Genomic DNA, 16068 nt, shown 5'->3' on the forward strand with positions numbered 1-16068 from the left:
TAAAGGGAGCTTTCGAAAGATGTGATTAAAGACAATATCCAGCCGCATTTTTGGTAAAGTAGGATCTAATGTTTCTAGAGTTCAGTCCATAGTAGAGAATATAACTCTTCTTCAAATGTTCACCAGATGGATGTGCAGCATTGAAAGGGACATATTATGGAAATATGACTTTTTGAAGGCTCTTTAACATGGGTGTTTTGCTCGCTTTCCGGCCCCTGAAATGTGAGAATTGACAAAAAAATCTGTAATTTTCAGGCTCGCAACATTTAAATCCATGCGTTTTATGAGCTGTTCCCTCAGTTGATGTAATTAGTTTTCAAATTTTTTATAATACCACCCCTACCTTTTGTTTTTTAAAAACTGCAATTAAAAAAACATCCAGACTCTACCTTTAAAGAGCAGAATAGACATTTCCTCGCTGGGAGACGGCACAAAACAATCTCCACTGGCTCATTAATTGAATATAAATTGGCATAATTACATACCCCACCTCACTTGATATAAAGAGACAGGTTCACAAATGAAGTCAAGCCACGGGCTGGCCGCTATGGTCGCCGCACAATCTTGACTTAATGGAGTCAATTTACATCAGGTGTCTGATTGAGCTCCTTTGTGCATCACTTTTATGGCGCGTCCATGTGGTTTTTTTTTGGGGGGGGGGGGGGTTGCACAAACTGGGAGGATTGATCATGTTTGTTAATGTCTGAAAGAGGCAATCTAATTCCTTAAATTGGGACAATTACACTGCTTCTTTTCTGCCTCCTCATCTTAGACACTGACTGTTATTTAAATCAAACCCCAAACATTGTTCTGACCACTGTTTAACACGATAATTAAGAGGTAGTTATGGCAACGATACTGATGCTTCCTGCACGATTTGGTATTCTTTAGTAGCTATTTTAATGTTGTTTTAAATGTGGATGATGGATTAGATGGATTAGATAGATAGATAGATAGATAGATAGATAGATAGATAGATAGATAGATAGATAGATAGATAGATAGATAGATAGATAGATAGATAGATAGATAGATAGATAGATAGATAGATAGATAGATAGATAGATAGAGCCATATTATCATTGCACAAGGTACAATGAAATTGAGGGTGCTCCCACAGATAAAAGAAGACAATGTAAATGTAAAAAGTGCAAGATAAAAAAAAGAGATTTTTAAATAGAGACATAAGAAACAAAAAGTATATACAACAGAAAATAATTATCAAAATCTGTACATTTCAAAGCTGCAGTGCTGTTAAGGTGCTTTGAGGTGGGAGGAGGTAGACTGTGTTGTTCTTCAGAGCTGTTTTGGTTAATGGACATTAAGAAGCCAAAAACAACTTCAGATACTCTGAGGTACAAACACCTGATGGGGAATAAAGTGGAGGTTGCAGGTTCCCACAATTTCATCGCATAAAGTTGTATAACTATACAATAACGCATATTCCATTGCATTTTTAGGGAAACCCACTGCATGATCAAGGATTTCTGCCTGCACCAATCACAAAACAACTGTCAGGCTGCAGCATTCACATCACATCACATGCCTTCAAAATGCTGTGAGGATTGTTAAACGGTTTTTATGACAGAGTGCTAACCAGAGCGTTAATGCACCTGCTATGGGCTTTACATCACCAAACCGCCTTCTGTTTACAATGTGCAAAAGAGACGCTAATGAGAAATTAACAGTTGCCAGTGACTGATTTTGTCCATGTGTCCCTGCGGGCAAACAGGTGCAGCAGCAGCAGCAACAATGGAAAATATAACAGAGCAGAGACTTTTCAGAGGGAAAAGGCTGCTCTGCATCAAAGCAGGGACGGAGGACACACTCGTCTATTCGCCCTAACTCCTGCTCTGTGAGGCCTGACCAAAGACATGAGAAGATTACAAGCTGTTAATAAGGTGGAACCGATCGGCTGAAGGTCTGCTTTTGTCCTTCCCAGCATGCTTTGTGAGCGCTGGCCTGGGATAGTCAGCATTTGGTGCTGATCATAGTGTGGCAGTGGATAATGAAGGTGGTGGGAGGGGGTGTAAGGTTTTAGCCCTCGGGCCCTTTGTGAAAGAGAGCCTAAACGCTCCGCTCTCAATAGCTGCACACGCTCAGTTGGTCACGGTTGTTTAAATACAGATGGACGTTTGCCACATTCATATTTCATGTTGCTAACTGCTCCTCTGACACTTCCTGTCGTTTTGAGTTGTTGTTTTTTTTGCTTGTTTATACCGCCTGACAAGTGTCGTTTTCACATTAAAAGCCTGAAATTCCTACAATATCTCAAAACGTTGCAAAGTTTCACATTAAATTGGTTTGCAAAAGTCAAACTGAAGTACTCTAACGTTTCATTGTGTTCATTTAAAAGTAGCCCAAACAAAACCCAACTCTGCGATCACCTTTTGTTATAGCAGATGTTCAGCTGTGAAACAATGCCACTGGGGATTTGCAGGGTGGCTGTTAATAGGAAAATGTTAGTTAACCCGCACCCCCCCTCCTCCTACAAAGTACCCTTAAAACCCCCCGATCCTATTTAACTGTGACAATGATGGATTCACAGACTCTAAACTTCCACACAGGAATCCTTATCCAAAGTCAAACACAGAGCGTCTTCTTCTCACCCATGTGATCGAGGCCGGGGGCCTAAATGTTGTTGGGGGGCGGGTTGAGATGTTTCTTTTTGGGTTTTATTAGCGGTACAAGGCCAAGGGTGGGATTTCAGGGGTTATCCTCCTCTGTATGGAGGGCGGTGCAGCCACACCAAAGTCACTGTTAAAAGTGAAAGCTGATAGACGTATGATGGATGAGGATACACGTCCCAGAAACGAGCCTCGTTGTGCTGAAGCTGATTAGTGAGTGAAAGGGAAACAGACGCATTGAAACGTTGACGTTCATCTTTGTGATGTAAGGGTGGAAACTCGAGAGTCTCTGTTTAGATGTTTACAAACTCTCATTCTCATTTTCAGAGGAGAAATCACTTATTTGCCAGGAATGGACTTCTTTTTCCAACTTGCTGGCTAGGCTTTTCAAAATAAAACACTGAGGCCTTTGCAAAAACACAGAAGGAACACATTAAATCAAATGATCAGACGTGTTTTAAACAAACCTCCGATCAGACAACTGGAGTAGTTAAGGGGATAGTTCAACATTTTGGCAAATTGGCCCATTGCCATAATCTGCTATAGTCATAGCAGTAGGTTGGTTACCTTTAATTGTCGGTGCAAGCTATTTTTAGAATGGCGGAGCAGAGCCGCGAGCTGCTCAGAGCTACGCTACGGAGGCTCATGGGATTTCTTGGTTTCCCTCATCAAACTCATCAAATACACAATCCAACAACTCCAAAACGCTCTGGTGGACAAGTTGTGACCTGCACATTCACCACGCTATGAGATAATAACACAACGTTACCAGACAGAGTTGTTTTAGAGGTAAATACAGAGACTGCTTGCTGAAAAACTGTCCCCGACAGGAACGTGCATCAGCTGTTTTGCATGAATTTACCTCTAAAACAACTCTGTCTCGTAACGTTGTGTTATTATCTCATAGCGTGATGAATGTGCAGGTCACAACTTGTCCACCAGAGCGTTTTGGAGTTGTTGGATTGTGTATTTGATGAGTTTGATGAGGGAAACCAAGAAATCCCATGAGCCTCCGTAGCGTAGCTCTTAGCAGCTCACGGCTCTGCTCCGCCGTTCTGAAAATAGCTTGCACCGACAATTAAAGGTAACGAACCTACTGCTAAAACTACAGGGATTATGGCAATGGGACAATTTGCCAAAATGTTGAACTATCCCTTTAATGAGTGTGAAACTGTGAGAGTCTTGTTCCCCTATGAAAACGGCGGTGTCATTAAATCCATCCTCACTGGTGTGGACATGGCCTGGTGGAGATGTCCCCCCCCTCCCCGGACAGAGAAGCCTCCCTTTGGACATGTTAGTGTTCATCCAGCAGGCAGAGGGGATGACAAGAGGCCGAACCAGGACACGCTGCAGGGATCACATCTCCCAGCTGACTGGGTGTGTGTGGGGGGGGGGGGGGGCACTGAGGGAGATCCACCAGGAAGAGCTGGAGGATCCTGCTGAGTGTCCTGGTGCTCCGAGTGATCCTGTTCGCTGCACCATGAACGGACCAACCAGCTTCCTTCCCCCTGATCAACTACAGTACAACCACTTTCTGTCTCTTTGCACCCACTTTTTGCTTTAAAGGGATAGTCCAACATTTTGGTAAATTGGCCCATTGCCATAATCCCTATAGTCTTAGCAGTAGGTTTGTTACCTTTACTTGTCGGTGCAAGCTATTTTTAGAATGGCGGAGCAGAGCCACGAGCTCCTCAGAGCTACGCCATGGAGGCTAATGGGATTTCTTGGTTTCCCTCATCAAACTCATCAAATACACAATCCAACAACTCCAAAACGCTCTGGTGGACAAGACCCCACGTTATGAGATAATAATTGAACATTACGAGACAAAAACTCCCCCCAACGGGAACCCACATCATTAGTTTTGCATGATTTACCTCTTACCATTGTGAATTTGATGAGTTTGATGAGGGAAACCAAGAAATCCCATGAGCCTCCGTAGCGTAGCTCTGAGCAGCTCACGGCTCTGCTCCGCCATTCTAAAAATAGCTTGCACCGACAATTAAAGTGTGTGAATGGGCGTCTGTGTCTCTATATTGTATCATGTGTTTGTTCTTTTTTTGTTTGTTTGTTTGTTCGTTGTTTTTGTTTTTTTTGTCTGTTTGTTTGTTTTGCTTACTTTCTTTGTATGTTACAATGTGCTATGTATGTTTGTATTTCCGTTGATAATATGGACCCCCTCGAAAATGAGATGGCACATCTCAAGGGGCTATCCTGTAAAATAAAGTCAAAGTCAAAGGTAACAAACCTTCTGCTATGACTATAAGGATTATGGCAATGGGTCAATTTGCTAAAATGTTGAACTATCCCTTTAAATTCCCTTTTACTTATATTTCTTTAAATCAAGAAATCTACCCTAAAACTCAGCCTGACATATTTGATACCACTTGGGTTATGACGTTTTTCTTTGCAGGACATGAGTTTGCAGCTGAAGCCAGTGGTGCTGCTGAGAGTTTTTAAAGTTGCCGTCATCTGAATGTGATTTAAAAACAAAAACTTTTCTTCCTCTCAGGCCACCACGAGTCATTTTGCATTTTACCACACTGCTCTGGTTTGATAGAGATGGTGCCACTCTGAGCTGGCAGATGGATGCAGTGGATGTAAGATGATTCTTTCAGGCGTTGATGGACACATCTGTCAGCCTGCACCCTTTATCACACACACACACAAACACACACACACACAGTTACCTCCCCTCCCCCTTGAGCCCAGAGCCCAGAAATCTCTCCTTCTCTGCCTTGCAGCCTCCTCCTCCTCCTCCTCGTCCTCGTCCTCGTCCTCGTCTCACTCACCTCCCACTGTGCTCCGGCTCCTCACAGCACATTAAAATCCTCACTAAGACCTGAGAGATCAGGCTGAAGCAGCCACCACTCTCCCTCTCTATTCAACTCCCACTCTCACCAAACTGAAGCAGGTTTATCACAGATGTTGCCCAAACCCACGCCCGGGCCTCCCACTGAGGACTGTTGACTATTAGCAAGAGTGAGACTGCGTTAACCAACGGGCCGCAGCACAGCACACGCAGGACTGAAACTTATATTTATGCACGTTATTAGCTGCACATCATCAGACCGCGCGGCCATTGTAAGCGCGGTGCTAATTTGATTCATGAAACAGCAGACCCCGGGGAAGCAACAACTCAGAGAGCGGACATATGCTGCAGCGCAACATGATAGCAGGCTTCAGTGACTTGACAAATTGTGGTTGTAGTTTTTAAAACGTCACCATCTCGGGGTGGCGCGGCGCCTGTAGAGGAACAATCAATCACACTGATCTGGTTAGACCTCAAACCAAAGACAGATTGTTTTCTGGCTACAACAGAGAGTGTGCTGCAAAAACTAGTTGATCTACATCTACAACTTGTTTTTATTTCAGTTTCTGCCCTAAAATCCTCAAAGCTCCTTTAAACTTGGCTCAGATGGAAACTGTGGTGTCTTTAGTCTTATGTGTTCCTGTAAATGGAAAAGTCATTTTCCATCATGTTTTCTGCTGTTTCAGATTAGTTCTTTTAATTACTAGATCATCTTGTTGCACTGGTTCACAGAAAAAATGAATGCATTCAGCTTTTCATCTCAATAAACCAGCTCCTAAAATTCACATAATGATGGTAGATGAAATGAATTAATATTGTATTTCTCAAAATTGATTATGCATGTGTAGGCATACAGCTATAATGTTTATCTTGCTATCTCAGTTTACTGTGTTGCATGGAAATGTTTTGCATGAAAATGTTTAAAAACATAATAAAGAAACATAGTTATGTCATCTTGCTTATACTTTTCTCCTCCCAGCTGATTGAGCTGAATGTGTTTGATTCAAGTGTTTAAGAATACAAGTCTCATGTTAGATCAGATCCATCCATCCATTCGCCTTTTTCTAAAACATCTCATAAAGGCCTCAGCATAGATTCTCACCCTTTTTTTGCCGACAGCAGAATTCCCAGTGTGTGTGTGTGTGTGTGTGTGTGTGTGTGTGCATGTTCCTCCCTGAATCCTGTCAGGTTGAGTCTCTTTGTCCAGGCGTCCCAGCTGCCTGCAGCAGTCAGCGCTGGCAGGGCCACTGCCAGGGGACAGACATGAGCGTGACATGGTCAACAAACCATATGGGACGCCATTCACAGGATATGTGATGGTGCCGTAACATGTGGACACATGCAGACACACACACACACACACACACTGGTACAGACCATCATCAGCATGTGAATTTATCTCAATATCTCGATAAAAAAAAACATCAACTACTTTAACTTCATTTCTATTCCTTCACATTTACGTAGTTCCAAACAAAAGTGTTTACATTGAGGTTTATGGATTATCCTGAGTAACCACAGCATCGTTTCTGCTGCTGAATTATCCAAATATTGGTTTTTAAGCAGAACAAGCCAAACTAAGATTAGTATTGCAGAGGAAGGAAGGTATCATAAAACTTGGACAGAGGACACCAAATCGCAGTGTAGTAAACACACTGCAGGGCTGAAGGTACGTATGCAACCAAGGACATAAGATGACCCATAGGTGATTGTTGAATGTGTCACTTATAAACCACAGTCCTAATACCAAAAAGCCTCTGCTTTCTTAATTCCCACTGGATTTTGCACAAACTGTTGTCATAAAGTTGTCAAAGAGATGATCAAACATAATATTTACTTAAATCAAAATGAAGGAGTTTTTTGTCCAAACCGTGGAAACAAGCCCAGAGTAAAAGCTACAAATGAATGCGTGGATGGGATTGTGTCTGCTCTCTCTTCAACAGACATGATGAGAACTTTATTTTCTGACTTAAGTGGATGCTTATGTATTTCTCAGACTGGGGGGCAGGTGCACGCACCATGGTATAAGTGTATGTATAGGAGGCCCTCTCATCCTGGAGTCAACATGCTGTCCACCCAGCAGACAACCGGTCCCCACTGGTCCCCTCTGGCCCCCCAGCACACCCCTCTGATACCTCTGTGTTTCTGCATTGGTTGATCTATGTCCCAGTCCTGCGCTCCTCAGATGCACTTTGATGTTTAATCCCATCCTGACTGTGTCCTCCTTCAGTCCGCCGAGCCGCTCGGCCAGTCATGAATATCCAAAGGTCTGCTTACTTGACAGGATTATCCCTCCTTTCAAAGCCACTGGGGACAATTCTTCAGCCACAAAAAACACACTCAATGGATCTTCTGCTCTCTCGCTTTGTTTCTCTGGCTTTCCTTTACTCTCTCTCTCTCTCATTCCCTTCTGTCTTTGTCCCATTGGGCTTTTACTAAACACATTGATCCACCCGATCGAGTAGTTCATCTGCTGCTCTTCATAGATTATTAGGCACACACACACACACTCTCTCTCTCTCACACACACACACACCACTCAGGAGTGTGGTTTAAGTATTTAACTTTCGTTTACATTAAACTCCTGATATATTTGTAAATGCTGCCAGATTTCAGCACCTGGAAGCCAGTGTACACATCTCACTTCTCAGACTACAATGAATTCAAATGAATTCAGAAAACTGCAGTATTTATGAAATGCAGCCACACTGAGGCCGTGCGTCTCCAGCTTTCAGCCCAAACTGCAAACACATAACTGACCTGTTACCAGTGATTATTCCTTCATTAACTCTGTGGACCTGATCGGTTCATACAACCTTGTCTGTACCAAAAACAGCTCAAATCTCTCTGCAGCTCATCCAGGATGTTGCTGCTGCTCATTTTGTCTTTAACTTCCCCAACTTTCTCTGGTTCTCCGGCATTGATCAAAAAGGAAGTCCTCTCTTTAACAAAGAGACAAAAAGAGACAAAATATTTGAAATAAACATATAAAAGTTTGAATTTTGTAGCCTTTACGTTCTTTGTTTGATCACCAACCCATTTGGCCTTAAGCTCTAAGAAGAGATTGAAACTCCTCGACTTAGACCTTCTATATCAGCAATAATACAATCCACTAACTGATCTGCTAATACGATTAATTGATATCAGGAAGCTATTACACTGGCATTCAACGACCTTTGACTATGACTGACACTGAGACTTGTGCAAGATTCAATCAATATTGGACACACACACTGTTATGACAAATCATCCACATCACAGTGATAATTTCAGGAATGTCTCCCACATGCCACAACACAATGTTGAAACGTCAACAGAAACATGAATTTGTCTTTTGTATCGTAAAGTTGTACACTGTAGCTGTTTTAAGAAAGAAAGAAAGAAAGAAACTCTTGCAGACAGATATAATGCAGAAAGAATGAACCAAACAGATTTGTAACAAAAATAATCCTATATCTTAATTACCTCCCATTCTGTTCAAATGGTGATGGTATGTGAATACAATTAATAGGCCAAGAACTGGTGTTTACTACAACATACCCCATAGTGTGGATGAGGTTTAAAGCATTTATACTGAGCAGCTCACAGTGACACCAAAAATGTCTAATCAAATATCCTAAGTCTCAGGAAAAGAAAAAAGTAGCTAAATCTTTGGCTAAGACGCCACTTGTTGCCAGTACAGTCAGTGTTTCTCTGTGTGTTCGGGTAGGCTACATCACAGTGTCTAATGTTGGTACAGAGGGGGCAGATGAGCTGTGTTGAAGTAAACATCAGTCCCATGGGAAAGAGTGACCTGTGAGGTCTCATATTCACCTTAGAGCTCCATCTATTCCCTTGTAAGTGTTAAATCCTGCCTTTGTCTATGACAGCTCCTCTGTTTGTTTATCTTCTCTCCCTTATTCCTCCTTTGCTCCATCATAGACTATGTTTCTCTTTCTGTTATCCCGCCACCTTTGATGCATCCCACCAATCTTTAATCCTTTCAGCTAACACAACATGATGCGCAGAGCTGAAAGGGTGTACATCTGTGCTGTGTTTTCAGGAAGGTTTAAACCCAGTTACAACTGTGTAAGACTGATGCTCCCCTTCTGTCCAAAGTTATGAATATTTAAACTGTCACAGAACCAACCTCCGACTCTCAGCATCAATGGCTAAGTCAGCCTGCCACCAACAGTGGATGAGAAGCTGTTTATTCAAATCCAGTCACAGTGATGTGAAGCCCAGCTGCTATTGGCTAAATCATCCCAGGCACTGCAGAGCTGAAAAGATGCTGCTCAGTCAGTTTCTCTTTTAACTTCAGCACCGTGTTTATCTGAGAAAAACTTTCTCATGAGTGTCACGTGCCATGGTATCAACATGTCATCAATAGCCTACTCACTCACTCACTTCATTTTCTCATACCTTTTTCCTAATAATGTTGCCAACAAGAGCATAAATACACATCTGCACTATGTTTAAAAAAAAACAAAAAAACAAATTGATTATCCATGGTTAAAATGAACATTTCCACCCTTGTTAATAAGATCTTTTCCAGCACTTTTGATAAAATACTAGCCGGGCAATAGGTCTATTGGTTATCCATGCTATTCAGTTTCTCAACCTTGTCCTAATGACAGGCACTAACAGAGCAGAGGTCATAAGATTACACTTATAATTTATCTTTCTAACCAGAATGGCCTTGTTGAGCCTACCTGTTGGACACATGTTGCACTCTTCTTTCATTCCTCCATTGTTTATCTTCCTGTAGTCCAGTGTCCACAGCTCACAGACGACGAAAGGTTTCTTCATAAAAGTATTCCGAGTTATGATTATCGCCGTTAACAGATTTATCTGTTATTCATCAATCCACAAAGGTTTCCTCTTTCCTATTGCGGGCCTCTGCAGGTGTGTTTGTTTTTGTCCGCTTCCTGGCTAAAAGATGGCATCGGGGGAGTGTAGGTGTAAAACGTAAAACGTAATGACGCGTTCAGATCCATCGGAATTTTTTTTATAACAAAGATGGCGTCTCAGCCGGACCTTTCTTTGCCCAGAAAATGTGGAGGGTATAGAAGGAGCTGAGAGGCTGCATGGAGGCCAAGCTGAAGGTAGCCTACAATCCGTAATCAATCAGTGTGTTTTCTATTATTTCTTATTATAGAGGTAAAGCAAATTCAGCCCAGTTTTAAGTTTAAAGAGGTTTACCAGTGGAAAAACTAACTTTCAGCTAACAAATGACACCTCATTAACTCTTTTTTTTTTTTTAACTGTTATGGCTGCATTTGTTTACACAAGTAACTAGACCACCATGGCTGTCTTACAGCGTGTGCTGATGTTGTATTTATTATACAAGTTTTAAGTTAGTGGGCTTTTGTTGTTGGTGTCACAGTTTTCTGAATTTGCAGCATGTTTGTGTTTTTGCAGTTGTTTTCTTATGCTGCAGCATGTTGAGCTCTTGGGCCATGCTCAGTAAATTGCCAACTACCACATTGTTGCCCCACAATGTTTAGGAGGGAAAACCTATTGCTGCCGGTGTCCACTGACAATGTTTTGTTTTGTTTTGTTTTGTTTTTTGGGCCTATATCCAACCCAGAGCTTTAAAAGTGTCAGAGTGCATGAATTATAGATAAAAAGCATACAAAGTTGAGGAGTTTGAAAGAGACTGGACTTTATATTTCATCTGTAGTTAGAGCTTATCATCATTTTACAGTTTGGAAAAATAGTTTTTTATTTTACATTAAGTTTCTTAATAACTTTGGAGAAAAATACATGTTCGTCTGTGAAGTAAAGGTCAGAGACTGAAGCATTGAAGCTTACAGTGAAATAACACTTTGATATGATGATATTTGTTTGTTGTGTAGCCTACTTGTTGAAATTTACACTGAAGAGAGGGAACCGTGGGGAAGAGGGAGGTCTAATTATTTTTGCAATACGATACAATGTGATCCATGTTAACTGCATTTTGCACTGACAAATGGTGCTCGGGCGGCTCTGGGGAAAAGATACCTGAGGTAAAGCAGATGTTCTAAGACAAATAATCCTACAACTTCTCCCTTTATGTGCCATCAAACTGGTTTGTTAATTCTCAAAGCAGCTGTTTGCAGAAATCAGAGGTGAAGGTGAGGGGAAACTGCAGATGGAGCAGAACTTAACTGTGAGGCTTTTTAAGTGATTTACTGGGTTTCAGATTATTTTGTGCATGTTAATACTCACACTGCATCACATTTTCAATCTGTTTATTGCCTCTTTTTAAATCTGTTTTGCAGGTTACAGTTACATTTTTCCCAGGAATGCTTTCAACATCCCAAACGGAAATGACAGAAATCAGACTTGTTGCATCTGCTGAGAAAACTGAGGTATGTGCCTTCAAAAGCGAAACAGCTGAATGTCTCGTATCTTATTCTTTTGCCAGAAATATCACATCATAACAAACACAGCCAATATTTGAACACTGAACTGCAAGAATAACAACAAAATATAACACTTACGTTAGTTGAAAGATGTTGAGTCCACACAAACAACTTGCCATGTGATATTCAGTACATCACGACCATGAGTGTGATTTTGCTTTAGTGCAACAGTTCTACTCATTAACAGCCAAAAACACAATTTACAAATATCCACAAAATATGAAAATTAAACGTTTGACTCATAGGATCATTGTTTCAAGACCAAATGCAAAAGAGCAAAACTAAAACGTGACAACTTCAGTCGTATCCAGTCGTTTACTTTTTGAATAACAATAAAGGTTGTGGCTGTATTTACAGGCTGATGATGTGGCTATAAGAGATCAAACACGTCTTCTTCTTCTTCTTACTGCCTCCTCTCATACTAAACTAACCTGACACATAATGGGTCAAATTTTCAGTTGAAAACAGCTGAAAATGTCTCTTGTCCTTTTGTCCTAAATGTGGATCCCTCTGATTCTGCAAAGAGATATAGTGATGTGATGGAAACCTGGAGGCTAATGAATCTTTAACAGTCGAGCAGTCACATCAAGGATGGGTTTAACAGTAAAAGTATGTCAGGGTTTTATCTTCAATTTTTCTAACATGGCTGATGTTTTCTTGTCTTCTTCCTCACCTGTACTCAGACTGTATCTCTGCTGTGTTGCACCAGGTGACCTCTTCCTCTTTGAAACGTCCTACAAAAACGCTGGAGGACTCTGAATAATTCAATTCCAGTAATGAGACGAATAAACAAATGCGTGCATGAATATTCAGAGATTTAGTTCATATCGTTCCAGCTTCAAAAGCCTTTGGAAAACATTGCAACAGCATGCACAATCTGCTATGCAGCTGCTGCCTTTTCCTAAAGTGTACCGGCCTTTACTTGTCATTACTGGCTGCTTTTCTGCATGTGGCACAACTTTTGAGCGTATACGCATCGTCCTTTGGCGGCTGTTTTTACATGTCGATTTTCTACAAAATGTTGATGATGATTCCAGATGCAGTTTTCAGTGGACAGTGCCCTTTTCTTATACAGGTTAAAAAATTAAAAATAGATGTCTTCAGTATCTGGTATCGATCAGTCTTTTTTGGACATACAGGCGTCTATAAAAACCTATCTTTTTCGACAGCGTTCTGTTGAACTGTGTGTGTGCATGTGTGGTTGTGTGGGTGTGTGCACATGTGTGAGTTTAAGTGTATGTGGTGAAAATGGCATACATATGATTGTTTACTTGAACTCTCCGATTGATTTCTAATTGATTTTTTATGACAGTTTTTACTGTAAGTATGTAGACCAGTTGTGAAGCACATTGAGTCTGCCTTGTGCTTGAAATGCACTTTATAAATAAAGTTGAATTGGATTGAATATAAGATTCAGCTCATTTCCAACCAAATGAAGTATCTGAGCATCATCCAGCAGAAGAGAGAAGGTCTGGACACAAAGACCAATCTGTCATAAAGTATTCAAATTTAATAAAATATGTTAATTTTAGCAATTTATCCTAAATAAAATACCCATTTGCGACCAAATTGATGAAAAAAGAAGAAGTAGAAGTATTATCAGATGCTCATCATGAGTTTTTAGCATACAATGATTTTGGGACTATAATTTTAAAAGTCCACAGACAAAAATGCCTCATATTTTTCTTGTTAGTTGAATTCTGAATCCACTCTGCAGTATTTTTATAACAGCTATGCACAGATAAAATCTGAGAAATTCTCTTCATGTGTCAAAATTATAATAATGATGATAAAAAACAATTTTTCTGTTATAGAGATATCAGTTATATATTTTTTATTTAAGCTTAAAATACAGTTATTTCTCATGATGTTTATTATTTATTTTATTTAGGCTATTTTATGTATAAAACACAGTTTTTGATGTGTAGGCCTGATGGTGTTTATCTGTTTGCCTGTTAATCATTAATGTCATCAATCATTATAAACATTGACAAAGAAAGACATCATCAAACTTTTCACTTTTTTCAATTAATCGTCTTTATTTTACATTTCAAACCCCCCAACATCATCATCAGAGATTCATCTGAAATTCCCGCCCGAAATAAGTAAATAAATATCATTTTCTTTTTGTTTGTTTTTTTTATTAAAAAAATAAAGAAGTGGTCATTGTGGATGTGTGTGTGTGTGAGTGTGTCGGGCAGTGACTGACTGACAGCCCTGATGGGCAGAAAATAGAGGGAGATGCGCTGTATTATTAGACGGACAGAATAAAGCAGGTGCAACAGGGCTGGGGGAGTCGTCCCACACATTAACAAGACTCTAATATATAATATCTCAGACTATTTAAACAGAATAATCCATCTACATATTTACACTCTATATTTGTGGTTTGATTCAAGTTGAGACCTTTTTCCTCTCTGCAGGCCCACAGAACAGAAAATCAGCTCAGTCAATCTGATCTTTAAATAAATGTGGCATCACATGTTTCCAGTAAAGAGGGTGGACTTCGTTGTGCTTTAGGAAACACCTGTTACAGCTGAGGTTAATTTACCATCAAACACTAAGTTAGTTGCAAATCCCCCCCCAATGTCCCGGTGAGGAAAAATCAATGCATTGGTCTTTTTTTTTCTTTTCTTTTCTTTTTTTTACTGGTTCCGTGAACGCAACGGATTCAGCAACAGAGATAAATTAAAAGCGTAACAATGTAGGAAGAGAGTCTGTGACAACCCCAGAAAAAGTTCGTGTCCGCGGAGTCTGGAGTCACTTGGAGTCGCTGGCCAGCCGCGGCATGGCGACGCTGCTCATGCTGGACACATGCGGAGGCGGGACTTGGCACATGCTGCACGGACACGGCATCCCGGTGCCAACGCCCCAGTGCTGGAAGCTGCTGCCCAGCACCGGCCCTGCGCCGGCGGCGGGGGCTTTGAGGAGTCCGTGGTGGTGGGGTCTGACCGAGGTGACGGCGGAGATGCCGGGCGCGGACAGAGAGGCGGTGGAGACGGCCGGCGGGAGCAGCGGGTGGTGCACCGCCGGGTGAGGGGCGTGGGAGGCCGCGGGGTGTCCCGGCACCGGCCCCGCGTGTGTCATAGTCCCACAGGCTGACGGGTGGAAGCCGCCGTGGTGTCCGCTGCTGCCGTAGATCTCGCTGACCAGGCGCTTCATCTCCTCCAGCGAGTTGCTCAGCATCAGGATGTAGTTTCTCGCCAGCAGCAGGGTGGCGATTTTGGAGAGTTTGCGCACCGACGGTCCGTGCGCGTAGGGCATGACCTCCCGCAGCCCGTCCATGGCCACGTTGAGGTCGTGCATCCTTTTCCTCTCGCGGCTGTTGATCTTGAGGCGGATGGTTTGCAGCTCGTTCTCTGACAGCAGTTTGCCGCTTTTCTTGGACGCCATGCGCAGGGCGATTTCTTCCTCCTCGGCGGCGGAGAGGCCGCGCAGACCGACCAGGTCTGACGGAGAGTCGCTCTGCGTGGAGGACACGGCGCCGGAGAAGCCGTGCACCGACTTCTTGAGGGTGGAGATGAAGATGTCGTCCACCTCGGGGGAGGACGGTCTGCTCGACACGCGGCTCGTATCAGAGTCCATGGTTCTGGTCCAGTAGGCTACAGAGCTCTGAGGACGCACACAGAGAAAGTTATAGAAGTGAACTCATTATAGAGACCGTGCACTTTATTCTAGTGACTGTAATTGTATCAGTTGAAGATCAATACTGATTACATTTAAAAACAGCTTGACAGTTATGACTAATTTTCTTTTAAAATCTCTCTATTGACATTGGATCATCCGATAATCGATCGGAGATCAGTTATCAGTGAGTCCCCTATACATTTCTTTCCCACACTGTCTCTCCTCTTGCCTCAGTAATAAATACATTCTGGTGAAAATGCCACTAATTACAGAAGTATTAAATCACTTACCGAGTGTTTCCAAGCGCGACGGTGAGAAAACCTAAATGTCAAATCCACTTGTTACTCCAAACCGCATGTGTGACAGCCCATTTGGCACGGCTGCGTGTGACCGCAGGGTTTTATAGCGGGGCTGAGGCGCACAGAGGCCGCCTCACCGGGACAACGCAGTGTCTGTCCCGGCTGCCACCCCGCGACCAATCAGCTCTGCGCAGGGTGGGTGAGGGAGGGGGGAGAGGGGGAGGAGGAGGGGTGACGGAGGGTCCTCCAGCCTGATGTAATTACCAGCACACAGCATCACTATTAAGTGAAATCAGACACACTTCCTCCTACATATG

At 42.2% G+C, this 16068-nt stretch overlaps 1 protein-coding gene across 2 annotated transcripts; it reads right to left on the reverse strand.

Annotated features, from left to right (window-relative positions):
* Positions 1-13849: 13849 nt before the first annotated feature.
* On the reverse strand, positions 13850-15851 carry olig2 (oligodendrocyte lineage transcription factor 2). 2 transcript variants are annotated; one of them, XM_085765574.1, is made up of 2 exons: positions 15728-15851; positions 13850-15417 (listed from the first exon to the last, which is right to left on the reverse strand). In XM_085765574.1, the coding sequence occupies exon 2, from the start codon at positions 15408-15410 to the stop codon at positions 14586-14588; it is 825 nt and encodes a 274-aa protein (XP_085621700.1). In that variant the 5' UTR covers positions 15411-15417; positions 15728-15851; the 3' UTR covers positions 13850-14585. The 2 variants fall into 2 exon arrangements, with proteins under 2 accessions (XP_085621700.1, XP_085621701.1); XM_085765575.1 differs by having other exon boundaries at positions 13850-15437; positions 15743-15816.
* Between the last annotated feature and the right edge of the window lie 217 nt (positions 15852-16068).

Source organism: Trachurus japonicus, chromosome 21, assembly GCF_045865225.1.
Source record: "Trachurus japonicus isolate A0001 chromosome 21, Traja_1.0".
Lineage (NCBI taxonomy): Eukaryota > Metazoa > Chordata > Actinopteri > Carangiformes > Carangidae > Trachurus > Trachurus japonicus.